The following is a 22,171-nucleotide window of genomic DNA, read 5'->3' as shown; positions in this document are numbered from 1 at the left end:
TGCCGAGTCCCTGACTTCAGGTGGGCTAGGGCTGCCATCTGTTTTGTTTTTCTCTGCAATCCTGTTACCCTGGGCTTCTCCAAAGTGTGCAGTGTCACCTCTGTGCCGGCTGTCTGAGAGCCATTGCCCTTGCCGGGCTGCTGAGCTGGTGGGTTTTATGTCAACATAACACAAGCTATTTGAAGTGAAAGGAGGGAACTTCAGGTGAGAAAATGCCTCCATAACACTAGGCTATAGGCAGACATTGTCTAGTTAGTGAGTGTGGGGCGGGTGGTCTTGGGTTCTCTAAGAAAGCAGACTAAGCCATGAAGAACAAGCCAGTAAGCAGCACCCTCTGTGGCCCCTGCATCAATTCCTGCTTCCAGGCCTCCTTCAGTGATGGGCTATGATGTAGAAGTATAAGGCAAATAAACGTCTTCCTTCCAACTTGCTTTTGGTCAGGTATTTCATCAGAGCAATAGGAACGGTAGGTAATTAAGATGCCAAGGCTTCTTTGCCCTCAGCAGCCAAGGGCTCGTTTTTGGCAAGCAGTGATCTTTCTCCATAGACCTGAGTGAATTGCTAACATTGCTTATTACTTACCTATTTGAAAAGTACCTTGTTACATAAACTGTCTAGGTTGGATTCGCACTTCTAGGCTGAGCTACATGTACGTATTGCAGTGCCCGAGTGCCTGGTATTCCTTTATTCTTTTGTTTTTCAAGACAGGGTTTCTTTGTGAAGACCAGACAGGCCTCAAACTCACAGATATCCACCTGCCTCCCGAGAGCTGGGAATAAAGGTGTGCACCACCACTGCCTGGCTTTTTTTTTTTTTTTTTTTTAAGTTTTTAATGTATATAGGTGCTTTGCCTGCATGTCTGTGAAGGACATGTGCTTGGTGTCTGTGGAAGTCAAACTGAGGGAATCAGATCCCTCCTGGAGTTACAGGCTACCACACGGGTGCTAGGAATTGAACCCAGGTCTTTTGGAAGAACAGTCAGTGCTCCTAACTACCGAGGAGCCATCTTCTCAGCCCCAATGTCTGTTTCAGTTTTTTTCCCCCCAAGACAGGGTTTCTCTGGGTAGCACTGGCTGTTCTGGAACTCACTCTATACACCAGGCTGCCTTGAACTCAGAAATCTGCCAGCTCTGCATATGCCACCAACGCCCGCGAGTTTGTATTTTTAAAGATTTGGCTGAGCAGTGGTAGCATGTGCACATAATCCCAGCATTAGGGAGGTAGAGACAGGCAGATCTCAGAGTTCAAGGTTAGCCTGGTCTATATGGGATGAGTTCCAGGACAGCCAGGGTTACACAAAGTGTCTCAGAAAATTTATGTGAATGCATGTTTTGCCTGATGTACACGTGTGTGCTGTGTGTATGGCTGGCACTCTTGGCAAGTCCACATGGATGCTAGGAATTGAACCCAAGTCCTCTACAGGAAGATCAAGTGATCTTAATCTCGAGCCATCTCTACAACCCCTTGATTTCTATTCCTTGTTTTCATGCCATGTTTCTATGTGTAACAACAGCCCTGGCCGTCCTTGAATGCAAAGAGATCTGCCACCTACTTCTGCCTCCCAACTTCTGGATTAAAAGCGTGCACCACCAGGCAAGACAGATTTCTACTTCTAAAGGGATTAGTCTGATTGACAGTTTCAGTCCGAGAATCTCCTGTTAAAATAAGCAACACCTCAAAACTGTGATGCCTCCCTTTCCCAGCCTGTTAACTAGCAGCAAATGGCCACTCATCACCTTTGTCATCCTTTGTAAAGATCAAACCCTCCCACTACCTCAGCCAACCTTTCCCTTTGTCCCACAGTGTAAACCAAAATGGTCTTGGAGGAAGAAAAGCCCATGGGTTATGTTCCCACAAATACTGTCTCTTCTGTGCTCAGGTAGCGTCGACACCAGGATTGGTAACAAGCTTCCAGTGAGGCTCCTCTACATAAAGGGTATAAAGTGTGGCAGAGCATTAAGGAGCTAGACAGAGTCCTGACTTTCAAGTATTCTTTAGCTGGGAGTCATCTAAAAAGTTTGTTAGAAATAAAACGCAGAGCTGGAGATGGCTCAGTGTTAAGAGCACTGGGTGCTCTTCCAGAGGACCTGGATTTGACTCCTAGCACTCACATAGCACCTCACAACTGTCTAACTCCAATTCTAGGGGATCTGGTACCCTTACACCAAATACAATTAAATATTGAAAACACAGAATGACTGATGCTTTGTGTTGAGAGACCAATTCTAGGCCTTTTTGAGGGTGACGCATTCCCAATGTTAAGGTTTGGTGTGACTCTCTGATGCTGATATCACTGTCTAGAGAAACCAGCTACCAATAATTACACTAGACTAGTACAAGTCTGTGCGGGTGGGGCAGGCAGGGAAAGTCTGATTCCCTGAAACTATGTCATCAGATCCATCAATACTCCTCAGATTCTCTCACCAAACCACTCCCTTTCCCACCACGGCCACCACTAAAGCACAAGCAACAGGAAAGCTTAGAAACCATTCCTTTCTTTATTAAACATAGCTTGCAAGTGATAAATATTACAAAGTTTTTTCTTTTATCCTTTCTCCAAAAATTAGCTTATTATTTGAATCTTCACTGCTGAAATTCTCAGCAGTCTCTGAAACAGATGGGAGTGTATTTACCTTTTGAAAACCAGTTCCTATTGGTCTTAGTTTTTCCATTTTATTTCCCAAACACAATGCAGAAAATTAGAATGAGTTATTTTTAAAAAAGAAAGAAAAAAAGGAAACTTAAAGAGAGTTGTGCAAAAGGGTCTTGTTCCCCTCCCACCCACCCCTATTCAGGGAAGGCCATTGCCCACCCCACCTCCCTGCTCCCCGCCACCCACCCCAATCTATCCTCCACCTTCACCAAGGCCTCACCCATCAACCTATGCTCTCTCCAGGCGTCAGAATCAATAACTTAAGAGAGTAGAAACACTCAGCCCAGGAAATGAGGAATAAACTGGGCCTCTGAAGGAGACGAACTGTCAACAGTTGCCTGTGGGGGCTCAGACGAGATCTGAGGGAAGGAAAGATGTGGGCCACATCTGAGCTCTCCTTGTCACCAAGATGAGGTAAATTCCACACCTATAGCTCACAAAGACAGTAACTTGGCTACCAACCTGGTGGGCATTCACTGGTTAACCATTCTTAAGGATTCTGAGTACAAGGTGAGGCTTGGAGCCTGGTCCCTGTCGTGACACGGCTAGAACACAAGGACCAAGATGTCACTGGTTTAATAGCCTACACATACTGCCACCTCTCCCTACATCAATACTGAAGCAGGACTGGCAACTTTCCAAAGACACTGCCAACAGCAGACCAACAAGTCCCTTTCAGTTCCTCCCTTGTCTTGTAGTCCAGTACTTCCCTCACCTCAGGCGCTTTTTGGTTTTGGGCAGGTGGGAAGAGAACTGTGGGATCTTAAGTGTGGAGGCCAGTGGTTTCCTCCCTCACATCACAGGCTGAAGGCACTGAGCTCCACCAAAGATCACACAGCAAGTCTATAGGTTCCAGGCATCCACACCGTGCTTTCGTGTGTCTTGGATTCTTATTTTCTACAATCCTGGCCCTGGAGCAAGCCTCACCTCAATGCACACAACCTGGAATGGTGTAGGTAACTTCCTTAGGATGCCTAAAACCCTTCCTTCCTCCTATCTCTTGACAATCCACCCTTTCAGAGGTCCATGAGGTTCTTTTTCTGAAGGTTGGGGGAAATCCCTTGCATAAGAAAGCTTTGACACTGGATTTTGTTATATAGGTATATTGTATATATGCTGATGCAATCAGAGGGGGGAAAACAGTGCAAATACAATTACAATTCATAATAATACTTGGTTTCGATGCCCCCAGGAACTGCCCCATTCCTCGGCTACCTCCCAACCTCCAGCACTTCCCCACAATATCAACCTAATGCTGGGGGTAGGAAGAGTGGGCAGGTTAGGGTAGGGAGTGGGCTCTGCCAAGGCAGTGCTGGTGACCTGGAGGGATTACTCCAGGGTGGGGAGGGCAAGGCACAAATTAGGGGCGGGTGGTGGGGGAGGTGGCATCTTTAAGGAGGGATGGGGTTGGAGCAGCTGCCAGTCTCAGTGTGCTGGGCCCGGCCCACTCCTCTCCCCACCCTCCACAGCCCTGACTCCCTACACCCTCCCCTTCCCCAGAAACCCTTTTGCACGGATCATACACAAACGGGCACATTACAAAATGACATAACACAGTTTCACAATATCCATGGCTAGGGCTTTTTTTTTTCTCTTTTTCAGTTTTTTTTTTCTACACAATGTACAATTCCTTTTAAATGGATCAAGAAATAGCTTATATACACGAATGAGTCCTTGTTATAACATCTCGGCAGCAAATATCATAAGCTAATGAAGATCTTGATGAAAAGGAAGGGAACCTAGGATGAGTTGGGGAAGGGGCTGTGGAGAGAAGGGTTATGCCTTCTAGAAAAAAGGGAGGAATGGGAATGGCTTAGGGAAAGGAACAAAAGTAAAATATCACGAAGCATCTTTACAAAGCAGTTCTATAGCTAATTCCTTTTAAAGGGGCGAGGAAAGGTAACCAAGGCAGGAAAACATTTATCTTGGTGTCTTTAAAAAGAAATGTCTACCATACATATATCCCAAAATGCAGGAAAAATACTTATTCAGCGATGGAGGGAGTTCAGATGCTACGGTCAGTGACAAAATAAACTGACAAATAAGGACCTCTGTCTCCTAATTTTACCCCAGCCTTGCCACTAATCCACCCTTTCCAGGTTTCTACAGAGTAAGACACTGTGATGAGTGACTGTTTTTAGTGCTTCAGGGTCTAGAGGAAGCCAGAGTGTACTGGTTGGATCCTCACTCTACTGACACCTGGGAGCCAAAGTCCAATGGTAAAGGACAGCTGAACTCAGGGCCTTTCTTCCTATCCTTTGGGCATGTGGGTTAGTATCTAAAGGCCCGCAGCCTGAGGGTGAGAGTTTAAAAAAAGGGTTGGAAGGACACAAGGCAATCAACGCTGTAAAATGTAGAGGCTTAAGAAAGGGGACAGGGGCAGGATTAAGGGAGGAGATGGAGGCTAACACTTTACCATGATTAAGAAAGATCTCACCCCTCTCACTAGTTCCTGGGAAGGACATGAAGATGGGGGAAAAAGAGGAGAAATCAAACCTCAGCAACTGAGCAAAGGGCCGCAGAGCTATACTAGTCAATAAGCAGCTTCTGTTTAACTGACCCTGAAGGGATAAAAACAGGGAAGACTCTCCCCTCTCCCCTATGGCCTCAGCACCTAAACAGGCACTGTATTATATGGGCTTTCCTTCCCCACCATTCCCCATTTCTATAATCTTACTTCCAAACCCTACTCAAAGTGGCCTGGCTCCCAGGGAGAGCCTAGCTCGGGCAGGGACGGCCCAGCCAGACAGTATTGCACACTCTCTGTTCCTTTTCATCTCAACTGACAAACTTGGGCACCTTGTACCTATGAGCACCTCTGAGCTGGGGGTCAGGGAGACTTAACAGAAATGGCACTTCATCACGGGGTAGGAGAGGTTAGACAGACATGCCACAGGCAAGATGACTGCTAAGAAAAACATTTAAAAAGTGGAGGAAAAAAAACTTCCCATTTTGTGGAAGAGAAAAACAAGGTCAATTTATCCAGTGCTTTCAAAGCACAGAGGGCAAAGAAAAGATGTAAGAATATATCTTTATTATATATATATATGTATATAATTTTAAAATAATCCCAGACCCAGCTCCATTAGCCCCCCCTCCCTCCCCACCACTTACAGTCAGGGGCACCACATTCCCCAGAAAAATACTTGAAATGACCTGCTCAAACTACTTGTTACTAGCATCTAGCTTCCAGGTCACTTCCCCACTGGGGAGCCCAGACACATCTGTGTCTCCGCTCCTTTAAGTGCTCAATGAATCTGAAGGAAAGGAAAAGCCAGGAAGGCCCGTAGGGCCAGTATAATCACCCACAGTGGCACTGGAGTATTGTGAAAAGACCAGAGTAGGGGAACTGAGCTTGACTTCAGCTTCCTTTTCCACCCTACCCCCAAATTTTATGGGAAAGGTGTGCAGTTTGTATGTGAATAACTTTAAAAGTGCCTTCTTTAAAAAAATTATTTAGTTTTTAAAAATAAAAATGAGGGAATCTCCTCAGGTGGCTATCAAGGGCAAAATATCACACAACTCCTCATACACCTGCTCAGAGCGTCCCCAGTACACTCTGGCGGCATCTAGCGCTGTAGAGGCAGGTGCGCACACACACTCTGAGGAGAACAGAAACCCTTCATTTTCAGGCTTCCCTTACCTCACAACAGCTTGGTTCCCACCTCCTTGCCACAGTGTGGGCAAACAGGATGCTAACCTCCCTAACCCCACAACAGCAACATTGCACAATTCAATTCATTCTCTACATTAGTAGCGCCTAAGAAAAAAAAAACAGCAAAATTATTAAAATTTTGGGGAAAGGAGCTTGGGGAAGACAATACTTGTATAGCTGAGGTCCAAAGCTGGTTTGACAAAAGTTGCTTGGCTCTGAGGAGTTGGATCTATAGTCAGCATAGCAAAGGCGGGACAGGACACCAACCTGATTAGGGGCTACAGCCATATCTCTCAGCATTCAAGAGGGCAAAGGGATAGAAAAATGCAAGGATCTTGACTGCTGGGAGAAACCTCTCCTGTCACGTGATTCACTTACACCTATTCCAACTTCTAGGACAGCCAGCCACCTGCAGCTGGAAGCAGCCACTCCTCTGGGACTATAGTTAGAAGGAAGATTAACATTTGTTAAGAGGGTAGGAAGATGTGATGGGAGACAATTTTTACAAAGAAAATAAAATGAACAATCTTGGGATGGTTGGCCTGGAACAGACTTCTGTATCCTCACTGGGGTCAGAAGATCATCTTATTCCCCAGCAACGAAAGGCCAGGGCCCGGTCACAGTCCTCTTTGGGACACTATTAATTTATGTCACATCTCTTCCCCCAATCTCCCTACACGTAGTTTTTTGTTTTAAGCTTCTCCCTCCAAGCTCTTTTCCTTATTCTTAAAGAGCCTCTCACACTGTCCAGACCCTGACCAACCATAGCTGGGATGCTAGTCCTACTTGTATGATGATGACACCTATTCCACAACTCAGGTTGAGTGTCCCTAACACTCTCAGTTATGTCCCACAGGGCAGCTGAGGATCCATTGCACTCTGCATGTGGTCACTGAACTGTATATCATTTGTTTTTGTTTTTTTTTAAAGAGGGATAAATAGCAGAATGGAGGTAGGGAAGGAAAGAAAACAGAAGATGGGGGTGTTAACCGTCCACAGAACAAAGGGAAGACACACAATATAATTAAAAATGATAATAATTATAGCATAAACAAACTTTAGAAACACACATCAAAGGACTTAGATTCTCCCCAGGACCTCATTCAGACCTCTATCAGAGGTAAAGATCCACCTCACCGGCAAAGGAAATCGAAGAGAGAAGACAGAGCAGCAGGAGGATAGATCGCAGCAGTGTGAAATAAAGGGGAGGTGGCAGGGCGGGACGTGTATTTTCTTGTTGATGTCTATTTTTGTCTTCTGTTTTTTCGGTTTTGCTTTCCGTGTATGGTAGGCACCAGTACAGGCACTGCATGCGACGGAAGTTGGGGGGCAATAGGAGAAATGGGCAAAGGGTTCAAGGATGGGTAGCACAAGTGGACAGGCGTTATTTCTGTCCACTGATGGACTGAGATATAGACCGGGGAGGGATCATGTCTAAAAGGTATTCACGCTGCCGGTCTGCCAAACTGGGGGCTTTATGTCCTCCGATGCCAGTGTTCAAATATGCAATGTTGACACCTAGATTCGGAAGACAAAAGAAGAGGACAGGTATTAAGAAAAGAAATGGCACTGCACAGGAGGAGATTGCGAGGAAACATGCAATTGCCTGTACTTGTCTAGCCTGAGCTAGCTTCGTTTCAGCAGCAGCTACACTCTTACTCCCAAGCTTCAGAGAAAGAGCTCCTTCAGACATGTCAGCCCTAACTGCGCAGTGGTGGCACACCTTAGTCCCAGCACTTAGGATGAAGACTGGTGGATCTCTGTGAGTTCGAGGCCAGCCTGGGCTACAAAGCGAGTTCCAGGCCAGCCAGAACTGTTATACAGAGAAACCCTGTCTCAAAAACCAAAAAAGGTCAGCCCTACCAGGAATAATGAACAGTCTTTACAATACAGTATAGAAGAATGAGGTTAAACAGCGGTAAGAGAAAAATGATTGAAAGGAAGAGGAGGGGCTGGAGAGATGGTTCAGTGGTTAAGAACATTGCTTGCTATTCCAAAGGTCCTGAGTTCAATTCCCAGCAACCACATGGTGGCTCACAACCGTATGTAATGAGGTCTGGTGCCCTCTTCTGGCCTGCAGGCATATATTGTATACATAATAAATAAATAAATATTAAAAAAAGCCGGGCGGTGGTGGCGCACGCCTTTAATCCCAGCACTAGGGAGGCAGAGACAGGCGGATCTTTGTGAGTTCGAGGCCAGCCTGGTCTGCAAGAGCTAGTTCCAGGACAGGCTCCAAAGCTACAGAGAAACCCTGTCTCGAATAAATAAATAAATAAATAAATAAACAAACAAATAAATAAATAAATATATATATATATATATATTAAAAAAAAAAGAAAGGAAGAGAAACATACAAACAAACAATCTGCTCTAATTTGGGAACCACTGAGTGTGAAAAAGAATCCTAGATCATTCATACTAGACAGCAGACCCTGCTGTTTTAGCCAACAGAAATAAAAACTCACATGTCCAACAAAAGCACATCAGAATTCAATTTATAATGGTGGGGACCCTGCTGTTTTCACCAGAGTACTAGTGCACATGTAAGACTTAGTAAAAATTCATGTGCAGAATAATAAGCATAGTTATAATGTCCTGAAGAGAAAATAGAAAGCAAAGGAACAATGGGCCTAAAGGGGCTGCTAAAAATTTGTGCATAGGGGCTAGAGAAGGCTCAGCAATTTAAGAGCACTGGTTGCTTTTTCAGAGGACCAATGTTTGACTCCCAGTACCCACATGATGGGTCACAACTGTATGTTAACTATACGTCTGGGTGATCAAGACACCCTACTATGGTCTCTATGAGTACCAGGTATGCAAGTGGTATACAGACATACACGCAGGTAAAATATTCATATACACTAACGAAAGAAAAGAATTGTGCACTAGACAGAAAGCTCAGGCAGCAAAGTGCCTGCCATGCACATTTGAGGACCTGAACTTGATTCCCCAGCAGCCACAGAAAAAAGCTGGGTTTTGGTGGTGTATGCTCTCAATCCTAGCAATGGGAGCTAGATCTCTGAAGTTTTTGGCCAGCCAACCTACTTCATCAGCTGGAGGCCAGTAAAGGACCCTATCTCAAAAAACAAGTAGACAGTGCCTGAGGAATGACACTCAGGACTGACTTCTAACCTCTATACACGCACCTATGTACACAGAACTGTGCACTAAAGCTAGAGGTACACACCTGTATTTCAGCACTTGTGATGGAGGAGTTCACAGAGTAGCAGCCTTGGTTACACAGCAAGCTCAGAGTCAACCTGAGCTATACATGAACCTTAAAGCAGAGACTAGTCAACTCTGAGGTAAGTTTTGAAATTAATCCATCTTACCTGGCATACCAAGGAGGCCACCTGGCACAGACAACTGGGGTGCCTGTGCAAAATTTGAAAGCATGGATCGGGCAGATGTGGGAATACCACGCTGGAGGCTGCTCTGGGGCTGTGGAGCCTGAAACAAGGGGACAATTGATGAAACCTTACCATTACAGAAGTTCAAGTAGAAGACAAAAGCACAGGAGTAAAAGAGAACAGAACCATTTCATGCAGAAGTACAGCCCCCAAGAGAAAGCAGGGTTGGGGAGAAGGTCCTCACCTGCCGAAGTGTATGATGTCTCATGATGGTCTCCTGTTTACTGACACTGGATACAGCTGGAGCTGTAGTAGGGGAGAGTGCTGCCTGCTGCTGTAATCGCTGTTCAATTTCCTATTGGGAGTTATTAGATGAGATTGAACAAGACAGCACCTAATTTTCTAACTAGAAAACCAAGGGTCTTATTTCTGTAACGACGCCAGTTAGTTACAATGATTCGGAAAAGGCAAAAAGTATGGTGAGATGGTTACACTGAGATCTCCAGGTACAAGCAGCCAACATGTCTTATTGATTAAAAGCATTCCCTTCTCTCCAGAATACTGGCTTTCATGAGGTTAACTGGAGGACAATGGATGGTAATGTAATTAAAGCTAATGAATCATTGAGGTCCTATTTATCTCTGTAATTTTTTAAAGAGATTCATTCATACATTTATATCTGCATGTAACTACCATGCAGTGCTGGAGATTGAAACCAGAGCCTTAGATGTGGAAGCAAGTGCTCTTCCATTAAAGTAGAAATCTTAGTTTTGATTCCTATTTTCCACAAGGCTCATGACGTTACCTAAGGGACTGTGATGGTTAACAGAGTGGGAAATGGGACAGATACAAGGATCTGAGCATCATAACTCACCCTGCCCTTTGGAGAAACTAATCCTATAACTGTTATCTATGAATGCTCACACGCTTCTGTCACCACTGACTGGTCTTCACCGGACCACCTGATCATCTACCTATCCTTTCCTTTGCCATTTAACCACAGATGGCGGACATCAAAGTATGCAGCAAATTCCATTTCTTTGACAAGAAAATCAAGTGGAGAATAGAGAGCCTGGATGTTGTGATGGGTGCTAGTAATCCCAGCTCTCAAGAGGCAGATGGGAGGAACACAAGTTCTAGGCTATTCAGAGCTAACGGTGAGACTTTCTTCAGAGCTATGGAAAAGTCAAATTTCAAGCTTTCAGAGTGCTGGGACTAAAGGCATGTGTCACCATACTTGAGAAGAAAAGGTGTTGATATTTTTTGTTGTTGTTGTTACTGCTGTTTCTTGAATCCTCCCCCTGACCTCACACATACACACACATAGGGTTTCTTTGTATAGCTTGGCTGTCCCAGAATTTGCACTATAGATTAGTCTGAGCCAGGCGGTGGTGGCGCACGCCTTTAATCCCAGCACTCGGGAGGCAGAGACAGGCGGATCTCTGTGAGTTCAAGACCAGCCTGGTCTACAGAGCTAGTTCCAGGACAGGCTCCAAAGCCACAGAGAAACCCTGTCTCAGAAAAAAAGCATGTTAGATTAGTCTGGCCTTGAACTCACAGAGATGCACTTGTTTCTGCCTCCTGAATGCTGGGATTAAAGATATTTGAGACCACACTTTGCTTTATTTTTTAAATAAACCTAGGTTTCCAGACCCAGAGGTCTATGGCAACCACATGGTTAATCCCCCCAAACTACAAGCAACAACCTCTGGGAAAACCAAACCCGTTGAGATGACTGTGGAGTAGGAGCCGGAATTCTCACCTGTTCTTGCTGTAGAGCTTTAACAAAAGCATTTTTCAGCCGGTTAGTGTGTTCAGCTTTTAGAGCCTTTTTCTGGTTTGAAGTCATACACTGCTCACAGAGGATCTTCCCATTCTTTTCTTGCTTCCAGTGAGGGGTGAAATCTGTACGGCACTGGGCACATACAAAGGGTTCAACCCTCAGAAGTGAGGCACAGTTTTTGCCTAGATACCAATAAAAAGAATAATTAATGGAGTCACATCTCCCACTCTTCTGTTTCTCTTCATTTAAGTATCTTCCCTACAAGTCAGTTCTGTTATCTCAGAGACTATACAGCAGGGTCAGTGGGAGGGCTCAGAGCATGAAAGTGTTTCATGGGCAATCCTAAAGGAACTACGTTCCATCTTTGAAACCCATGTAAAGGTGGAAGGAAAGAAACGATCTCACAAAGCTGTCTGTGGCCTCCCAATGCATTCGTTGGCACCCTCCACCCTGTTCTCCCACCCCACACCAACACCAACAAAACAACAAGAAACTATACAAAAACAAACAAACCAAACCAATTTAGGGAACTGGAGTTCAACAGTTAAAAGCACTTTGTTGCCCTTACAGAGGACTGGAGTTCCACTCCCTGCACCCATACAGTGGCTCAAAAGCACCTGTAACTCCAGTTCAGAGACTCTGATGCACTCTTCTGAAGTGAGGGTACCAGGCAAACATGTGGTAAACATACATATTTGCAGGAAAAACACTCATCAAAATTAAATAAAGAACCTTAAACTTATTTACTGTCTTGTTTTGAGACAGCAGCTCACTATGTGGGTCAGGCTGTCCTGAAACTCAGAATGTAGACCAGGCTAGCCTCAACTCATAAGACTTGCCTTCCTCTGCCTCCCTGGTGCTGGGATTAAAAGCATGCACTACTACACCAAGCCTTACTTTTTTCTAAATGCTATTTAATAAATATTTTGACTTGGTAATCAGAACACTTGGGAGGCTAGTGAAGGAGGCTCTTAAGCTTGAGGTAAGGCTGGGCTACAGAATAAGGCTGAACCCTACCTGGCTATATTGTGTAATCCTGTTACAAAAACCTCATAATAAATTCAGAATCAAAGGGCTCCACTTAACCAATGCTTTGTTTTTATTTTATTTTTTTCCCGAGACAGGGTTTGTCTTTGTATTCCTGGCCATTCTAGAATTTCCGCTATAGACCAGGCTAGCTTTGAACTCAAGAGATCTGCCTGCCTCTGCCTCCCATTACAGGTATGCACCACCACTGCTTGGTTGCTTTCTGTTTCTTTTTCTTTTCTTTTTTCTTCTTTGTTTCTTCACTTTATACTGAACTTTCCCTTTACATATATACATATTTACAACACCCATTTATCAGGGTCTAAATAGTTACTCTGTGCAGACTTTTTGAGACAAACCTTTACATTGTAGCTCAGACTGGCCTAGAACTCATGACAACACTCTTTCCATCAGTATTCTAAATGTAATTACAGGCATAAGCCACCTTACCTGGCTGAATTAAAGCACTCTGATCTGTTCACAGCTAATGTTAGTCAGTCCCCTAGGGACTTTCAGATACTATTTGGAAATTTAAGCTTATTAATGCCTGTTAGCATCACACTGCATGGTATGAATGTCTGGTTCAATACCGGGTTGCAATTTTCATGTGATGACGCTTGGTTATTTATTTATATTAGTATATACAGTTTTTCCAGCAGAAGCATTAAAAGGACAGGGACTGAATATAATAATTCAGTACGAGGTCACAAAACATAGAAACTCTATTCATCTAAAGAGCAGGCACAGTGGTATGTGCCTCCAGAGGTCAAGGTAGGGTAGATCCCATGTGAGTTCAAGGCCAGTTTGATCTACATATAGTTCAGACTAACCAGGATTATATATAGTGAGACACTGTTTCAACAAAACAAAACAAAAGGGAACTAAACAAGATGTATTCATCATTCTGTTTCCTGACTGTGGATGTGAGGTGACCAATTGCTTCAAGCTCCTGATGCCTTTGATTTACCAACTATGATGGATTGATTATACTCCCAAAATGTGAGCCAGAACAAACAAACTCTCTTTAAAAAGAAACACTATATTGAAGAAAACAAATAACGAAACATACATTACCCTTCCCCCATTTTGGACGGGGGATAGGATTCTATGTATTACAGGGATATCTAAAAATTGAATGTGTATCTGAGGATGTTCCTGGACTTCTTATCTCTACCTTCCAGGATAAACAAGTATTTTACCAAGTGAATTACATCTCTAGACTCTACTTTGGCTTTTAAGACTTATTTCATGTGTATGGGATTTTGCCTGCATGTATGTCTGTTAACCAAGTGTGCTTGGTGCCATGCCAAAAGATCTGAGTTAGGAATGGTGGTGAGCCACCATATGTATGCTGGGAACTGAACCCAGGTTCCCAGAAGGAGCAGCCGGTGCTCTGAGTCACTGAGTCATTTCCTTAGCCTCCTTTTTTGAGATACTGCACCCCCAACAGCTCGTATAAGTGATGGGAGAGACTCTGGCAGTAATAATGGATCAGATTTAATTTACTTAGAGACAAGGTCTCATTATGTAACTCTGTGTGGCATCAAACTTGAACTCCTCCACTCTCCGTCTCCTGAATACTACAGTTATCTATATGTACCTCCAATTTTCTTTGTTTGCTATGTTGCTCAGGCTAGCCTCAAACTCTCAGTACTCTCCCACTTCAGTCTCACGGTTGGGGCTTAAAGCATGTGCCACTAGACCCAGCTTAGGAATACTAAATAAACTTAACAACTTCAAGACAGGGTCTCAGTTTGTAACCCAAACTGGCTGTCACTTTATTTTTTGTGTAGATCAGGTTGGCCTTGGATTTGGAGTGATTCTCCTGCCTCTCCCTACAAAGTGGTGGGATTATATCAGGCCAGGATTAAGAGCAGTTTTGTTGTTGTTGTTGCTGTTTTGTGGGACAAGGTGTCTCTGTGTTGCCCTGGCTATACTACAACTCACTCTGTAAATCAGGTTAGCCTCTGTCTCTCAATGTTGGAATTAAAGATGTAGGTCACCACCACCAGGTTGTAAGGGGAGTTATTATATGATACAGTTACCTATGATACTAAATTCTCTGCCAGAGGCTTAGCAACCCCTTGCTTAGAGACTTAACTAGAAGGTCGTATTACCTTGGCTGTCAATGACACTCTGGACGACTTCTTCCAAGCCTACCATGTAGATGAACTCGCTATTGGCTGCACTAGGCAGGAAGTGAAGCAAGGGAGCAGGAGGTTTTGGAGGTGGTATCTCCAGCAATGTCTTTTCCAGCTGTTTTCGAAGAGCCAGTTTGGCTGCAGCCTGTGAGTTGGCAGCATCGCTCATGGCACTGGGGCTAGGAAGTGGTGAGGACACTCGGTTCACAGTCCCTGGTTGGATATGGGAGGCGAGGTTCATATAGATGGCAGAAGATGTTGTGCGCTGACAGGGAACAGAAGAACTTGACTGCTGAAACAGAACAGGGAACAGGGGGCTGGTAAGTATGAGAAGACTAATTCTCAATTGTCTATATAATCCTGATCTGGACGATTTAGTTTCTTCAAAATAGGAAACACTCAACTCATCACTGAAAGATAACCCTGGCACATAAGAAAACAGAATGATGGCACTTGAAGCTAAAGTTGTTTGAAAAAGAGATCGGGTGTGCTTTCTGTCAGGTACCTATGCTTTTATCACATACCTTCATCTCCTTTTTCATGCATATATTTATTTTTGAGCATCTCACACACGAGTACTGTATTATATCATTTCCATCCCACTCTCACCTCTAGGTTAAGATCTCTTTTTTCTTTCTGAGACAGGGTTTCTCTGTAGCTTTGGAGCCTGTCCTGGAACTCACTCTGTAGACCAGGCTGGCCTCGAACTCACAGAGATCTGCCCACCTCTGCTTTCAGAGTGCTGGGGTTGAAGTGTGTGCTAACACTGCCCGGTCTAAGCTCTCTTTTTCTAAAGGCACATTTTAGCTAATTTACCTGTGCTCTACAACATATTACTTTTTATAACACCATTTCTATATAATCCCTTAAAGTATCCATTTTGAGGAATGCTCTCTATTCAGACAAAACTTAAAACCTGTGGATCTTTGAATAAGAAAAGCAAATAAAGGATTTTCTTCTATTTCTATACCAGTGCTCGCTCTTACTGGTTGATAACTGATGGCGGGATTCATGTTAGGTGTTGTGGTGCGTACAATGCCAGGCTTCGGTGGCCCCCGTTGACTCTGAAGCTGGGCTGGATTTGGTGCAATAACACGTTGAGACATCAACATGTGTGGAAGGGTAGTGTTGGTTGCTGAACGGATGACACTATGACCCTACAGGGAAGAACAGGAAAAGAACTCACAGATAGCATAATACCCATAAAATGCAAAATGAAAACACTGCTTCTAATGAATAGCTAGTAGAATCATGGGAACACACATCTGATAATTTTGTACAGCAATCAATAGGATAAATCTACCATTACTCTAGTTTAATATATATGTGTATGTGTATGGATGCATATATGTATATATAAAATTTTACTTATTTTCATTTTATGTGGATGAATTTTTTAAAAGATTTATTTATTTATAATGTGTACAATATTCTAAGTATTTTGTCTGCATGTATCCCTGCAGGGCAGAAAAGGGCGCCAGATCTCATTACCGATGGTTGTGAGCTACCATGTGGGTGCTGGGAATTGAACTCAGGACCTCTGGAAGACCAATCAATGCTCTTAACCTCTGAGCAATCTCTCAAGACCGAAGATTATTTTTTTTAAAGATTTATTTATTTGCCGGGTGGTGGTGACGCACACCTTTAATCCCAGCAATTAAGAGGCAGAGGCAGAGGCCTCTTCTGGCCTGCACACATGCAGCCAGAACACCGTAAACAAAATAAATAAATAAATCTTTTTTAAAAAATCTTCAGAAAAGCCCCCAAATAAAGACAGGAGAGACAGACTGGTCCAATAGTAATATCCCAGTATGGGTCACATACCTGTAATGTTCTCAAATTCTGAGGTTCAATCCCTTGAGCCCCAGGCCGGGAAGGAAGCTTAGATAAGCCTTGTTGTCCCACATGTGCAGGAGATGGCTGAACAATAGATGCTGCATTTTGTACAACTGGAGTCTGAGAAGGGAAACAGAAAATGAGACCATAAAACAAACAAACAAACAAACAAACAAAAAACCCAACCACCCCCAACAAAACAAACCACCCAGAAACCAGTTTAAAATTCAGTAAAGTTCTAGGCTCTAAAATTTCCTTGTGCGTATAAGGAACTAATGTGAAGAACTTATTGATAAGGAAGAACGATGAGAAAAATGAAGTTAAGGCTTTTTAATTTTTGTTGTTGTTTTGAGATTCAGTCTTGTTATATGCAGCCTAGATTGACCTAGACCTCAATATGTATGCCAGGCTAGCCTCAAATTCACAGAGATCTACTCACCACTAGCTCCCAATTGCTAGGATTAAAGGCATGTTACTATGCCAGGTGTTCTCTTTGGCCCCTCCCCCACCTTCAGACAGGGTCTCATATGGCCATCTCAACTACTCTATATAAAAACATTTTATTTATTTTTTTTAATATTTATTTATTTATTAAGTATACGGTATTCTGTCTGCGTGTATGCCTGCAGGCCAGAAAATGGCACCAGACCTCATTCCAGATGGTTGTAAGCCACCATGTGGCTGCTGGGAATTGAACTCAGGACCTTTGGAAGAGCAGGCAGTGCTCTTAACCTCTGAGCCACATCTCCAGCCCAACATTTTTTATTTTTTTGTGTATGATTGTTTTGTCTTCATTTATGTCTGTGTACCATGTGTGTATCTGGTGGCACTAGAGGACCAAAAGGTCAGAGGAGGGTATCAAATTCCTTGAAACTGCAATAACAGCTGGTTCTAAGCTGCCATGTGGGTGCTGGGAACCAGCAGAGAGTTCAGGTCATATATGTACAGTAAGTGCTCTTAATTGCTGAGCCATCTCTCCAGCACCCTCAACCTTTTTTTTCCCTTCTTGAAGACAGTGTTTCTCTGTATAGCTCAGACTTCCTGGGATTCACTCTATAGATTAGACTGGCCTTGAACCCAGAGTTCACCTGCCTCTGCCTCCTGAGTACCCCATCATGCCTAGCATGAATTTAACTTTTGATTTTAACTCTACTTTTCAAGTGCTGGCACAACAGACGTGTACTACCATGCCCACTTAAGGTCTTTCTTGATTAATGCCTAAGGTTAAAATAAAACAAAAGCACCAAACAAAAGTACTTGTAGTGACTACAAACCAGAACCCTCCAGAACCATAAAGAATGGCCCACAAAGTTGAATCTACCTCAAATTAGACTCCCCCCCCCTTTCTAGAAACTTTTCTTTAAAACTTTTTCTTAAGAACATGACTTACTTATTTTTACTGCATGTACATTAGTGTTCTGCCTGCATGCATGTCTATGTGAGGGTGTCAGATCCCCTAGAACTGAACTATAGAAAGTTGTGAGCTGCCATGTGGGTGCTGGAAATTGAACCTGAGTACTTTGGAAAAGTAGTCAGTGCTCTTAACCTCTGAGCTATCTCTTTATCCCAAAATACTACCTTTTGGACCACATTTTCTTTCTGTAGCTGACTCTGTCTCAGTTTCTTTAACAGCACCAGACGAGCCTCTTCCAATCGTAGTTCATCCCTCAGCTGCTTGATAAGCTGCTGCCGTTCCTCAATGCCTTTCCCCTAAGGAAACACGGAGACTGTAAGTCAGCAAAAGTACCCAGAAACCCTTTCTGTAAGAAATGATCTAGATCTCTCTTCTGAAACGTTCAACTTCTATAAGAAGCAGAAGTGAAGATATGATTGTATCTTTGTAGCCCTTCAGAATAGCATTCAGGAGTACTCAAAAAGTACTTATAGGACTATAAATAAATTATTGTCAATCAGTGTATTCTTGGCAAAACAGATGACTGACAAAAAAAGGAACAATATTTTCTTTTAAAATGGCCTCTAAATCTTTAAAAATCATATTTGATATAGATGTAATAAACAAATAAGAATTCCTCCATATTTTGAGACTCTGGATAGTATAACGGATATCATCATACCTAATGGTTTATTTTATGACTTAAACAACGAAGTTCTCTTTCATTTTTAAAAGATGAATAATATTGGATATGACATGCTTTAGCAAACTATTTTTTCTGCTTGGTTGAACAGCTACCTCTCAAAAGGACACACTGTGGAGAATCAGTATGAAGAAGTTATCAAGTAGGTGGTTATTTAGATCCAGAAAGTAAATTAAAATAAAAACAATACAAAACCAAACCAGGGAATTAAAGAGAATGTAAAAAACATGAAAAAAAAAAGAAAGAAAGAAAAAAAAATAAAAAAAGAAGAGGAGGACGAGGACGAAGAAAAAAAAAAAAACCCAACATCCTTTCTTTTTTACCTTAAACATCTCTAAATTGGCTGCTTTGAGTCTTTCTTCCATCCGGGAGTTGGACCGGGGACTGGAAGCCTCATTATCAGACAAAACAATTATGTCTGGGGAAGGAGTTAGCCTTCCTCGGTCTGGCTCACTAGATGAGAAAAGGAAAAGATTACAGTATTTCCAACAGTGACAGTTCTTTAAAAAGGTAAAAATATTTCTTTACTACAACAAAGAAATCCAAAGGAACTTAAGTCTTTCCTGATTCAGGAAGAGCAAGACAGACAATTCCTAGAATAAAGAAGACACCAAGATGTAAGAGAGGGCAAAAGCTTAGCAAAATTCTTTTCTAATATCAATCTGTCAGTCCTGCAATGCAGACACACAAATATATGAAGTAATGAGAACTTTAAAAATTAGGGAATGGAAGGGGGAGAGCTGACTAGGAAGTTAGCTCCTCCAGAAGACCCAGGTTCAATTCCCAGCACCCACATGGTGGCTCACAATAGTCTGTAACTCCAGTCCGAGTGGATCTTCCAGCCACCATGTACTATATACACGTAGTACACAGACATCCATGCAAGCAAAACACCCACACACATAAAAATAATTCAAAAAAAAAATTGAGATGTTCGGTGTGGTGGCTCACACTTTAATCCCAGCACTTAAGGTCAGTCTAGTATACATAATGAACTCAAGGCCAGTCGGGCTATATAATGAACGTTGTCTTAAAAACAAAATTAAAAATTGAAGTGCTCTAATTCTATATATATATATATGTGTGTATGTATGTATATACATATATATACATACATACACACACACATATATATATATAAAATTTTTTTTTCGAGACAGGGTTTCTCTGTGGTTTTGGAGCCTGTCCTGGAACTAGCTCTTGTAGACCAGGCTGGTCTCGAACTCACAGAGATCCACCTGCCTCTGCCTCCCAAGTGCTGGGATTAAAGGCGTGTGCCACCACCGCCCAGCTCTAATTCAATATTTTAATTGTAACTGGTTTTCCTATTATCACATCATTGAACTGTCACTATTATGTTATTAGTTATCTAGAGGACTGGAGAAAGAGCAAAGCCATTAGAATCTAGTCATCTACTGATGAACAAAAAGGAAATAGCTCACTCTAATAACATGGTTCTGATAAGTGATAATGTATCCTGTCAAGAGTTGAGTCATAAAGAAAACACAAAAGAAGGTGTGGATAATGGCTTGAGAAATGAATAGTATCAACTATAAAGTACACAGTCTCTTAGAAAAGGACTAACCAAAGGCACATTAGCCAGAGTATCTAGCTAGCATCTTCCCTGAAAAAGAAACTATCCAGGAAGTACTTTGACATCTAAAATCCTTCACATAGACTTCTCTTACTTCCAAATCTACTCATTAGATAACTTTTGTTTTTATATTTCTGCAGCTAAAATATAAAGGATCTTGAACAATCTAATCAACACATGTATCTTCCACCTCCATTAATTTTTAAATGTGAGACATCTCACATAACTGACTGGCTTCAAGATCTCCCTGCCTTGACAGGTGGTGGTGGCGCACTCCTTTAATCCTAGCACTAGGTAGGCAGAGGCAGGCAGATCTCTGTAAGTTTGAGGCCAGCCTGGTCTATAGAGCTAGTTCCAGGACAGGCTCTAAAGCTTTACGGAGAAACACTGCCTTAAAATAAAACAAACAAAACAAACCAATTCTGGCCTATATTTTCCAAGTACTATGATCTCAACAATGTACCATCGTGCCTGGCTGAAGTTATTCCCCCCCCCTTTTATTTGTGGTTAGATCTGGGGATAGAACTCAATGCCTGACAGACACCTAAGCACACCTATCACCGAGAACAGCTATAGGTTTCTGTGACAAAATAGCTGGGAGTATATAGGGCTAGGTTAGGTTGGTGTGGTTATAGGTCTTATTTAATGTGGACCTTAAAACCTAAAAGCTCATAGATAATTAGTTTTAAGACCCTAAAGGTTTCTTTGTTGGTTTTTTTATCCTTGGGGACATATAAGCATTTGTATGTTACTGGAAATCCAACCTAGAACAGACCATGCGAGTGCTAGAGAAATAGTCTACCATCAAGTAATACTTCTAGCCCCAAGAAGCCTTTTTTGTTTTTAATTTTAATTAATTTAGTGTCTGTACATGCGTGCACATATGTGCCAGGGTACTGATGTGGTCAAAGGACAACTCTGTGGAGTCAGTTTTCTCCTTCCATTGTGGGAGTTCTAGAAATCAAATTACAGTCATCAGCCTTGGTTATAGGTGCTTTTACCCAGTGAACCATCTTGCTGGCCCTCATGGCTCAAGCTAACTCTGAACTTACAGTGAGCACCCTATGCTTCTGCTTCCTAAGTTATAGTACGAGCATAGTGCACCACCATTCCAGACTTCACCTAAAGGAACAAGGTATCCTGATGATTGAGATAACTCACAGGGTAAATGTGAGTTACTAATAAGTTTGGCCGAGAAAAAGAACAGGAGGAGAGAAGTAAGGAAAATGACTACTTTGTGGACTAGTAAATGTGTATGAGCTGCACTGGAGCATAGTCAGACAGCAAGCTGAGAATATGGAATTACAGGAAAAAAATGCCACTAGAGGGAGAAAGAGCTTTTAGTTCTCTAGACCAAACAATTAACTAAACAAAGTGCCTGAATTTAATTTTGTGTTCATGTTTTACTTGTCACTTCTACATTCCTTCACCCTTTCACACTAAAGATCACCATAAGTGAGCAATGATGAGGTCTGGAAATTCCCTCCTTGATTCAGTAGTATTCAATGTCACCAAGCAGCAGCTTTATGAAATTCCAGTCCTGGGAAGGTAAGCATATTCTCTAAGACTATTTCTAAGGTAAAACATCATTCCTACACAAATGATTGCCATCTATTGCTTAGAGACTGCTTAATACCAAGATGGGCAGAAATATTCCTAAACGAACATGTTGGAACTGTGTGACATCAGTAACTTACACTAGAAACAATACTTTATGCTTAGATACAATCCAGATACATATTAGACAGATGGCATAGATAAGACAAAGCCTAAGTTAAGTCTTCATTCCAGTTTGTTTGTTTTGTTTTTTTCCAGAGTCTGTGTCCTGAGTTCAATTCCCAGCAACCATATGGTGGCTCACAACCATCTGTAATGAGATCTGGTGCCCTCTTCTGGCATGCGGGCATACATGGAGGCAGAATGTTGTATACATAATAAATCTTTTTTTTTTTTTTAAAAAAAAGCAGTTGTTTCTCTACCATTTTAGAACAGTAGTTATACTAGTTTTAACTTTTTTTTTTTTTTTTTTTTTTT

General features: G+C 42.5%; 1 protein-coding gene across 4 annotated transcripts in view; it reads right to left on the bottom strand.

Moving 5' to 3' along the window:
* Nucleotides 1-4,127: 4,127 nt before the first annotated feature.
* Gatad2b (GATA zinc finger domain containing 2B) overlaps nucleotides 4,128-22,171 on the bottom strand; it is a 25,447-nt gene continuing 7,403 nt past the window's right edge. The window contains exons 3-11 of one of the 4 annotated variants that reach the window (XM_005367235.2): nucleotides 18,867-18,996; nucleotides 18,026-18,157; nucleotides 16,436-16,567; nucleotides 15,598-15,768; nucleotides 14,588-14,900; nucleotides 11,424-11,626; nucleotides 9,906-10,016; nucleotides 9,644-9,761; nucleotides 4,128-7,826 (exon numbers count right to left, since the gene is read on the bottom strand). In XM_005367235.2, the coding sequence (XP_005367292.1) occupies nucleotides 7,693-7,826; nucleotides 9,644-9,761; nucleotides 9,906-10,016; nucleotides 11,424-11,626; nucleotides 14,588-14,900; nucleotides 15,598-15,768; nucleotides 16,436-16,567; nucleotides 18,026-18,157; nucleotides 18,867-18,996 (1,444 nt within the window). In that variant the 3' untranslated portion in view covers nucleotides 4,128-7,692. Of the gene's footprint in view, nucleotides 7,827-9,643; nucleotides 9,762-9,905; nucleotides 10,017-11,423; nucleotides 11,627-14,587; nucleotides 14,904-15,597; nucleotides 15,769-16,435; nucleotides 16,568-18,025; nucleotides 18,158-18,866; nucleotides 18,997-22,171 lie in introns of all 4 variants that reach the window. The other 3 variants (XM_026789262.1, XM_026789263.1, XM_005367234.2) reach the window with 3 other exon arrangements.

This window comes from Microtus ochrogaster, unplaced genomic scaffold (genome assembly GCF_000317375.1).
Source record: "Microtus ochrogaster isolate Prairie Vole_2 unplaced genomic scaffold, MicOch1.0 UNK16, whole genome shotgun sequence".
In the NCBI taxonomy this organism is placed as follows: domain Eukaryota; kingdom Metazoa; phylum Chordata; class Mammalia; order Rodentia; family Cricetidae; genus Microtus; species Microtus ochrogaster.
The sequence above is the reverse complement of the archived record's forward strand: the minus strand, read 5'-3'. Positions and strand labels throughout refer to the sequence as shown.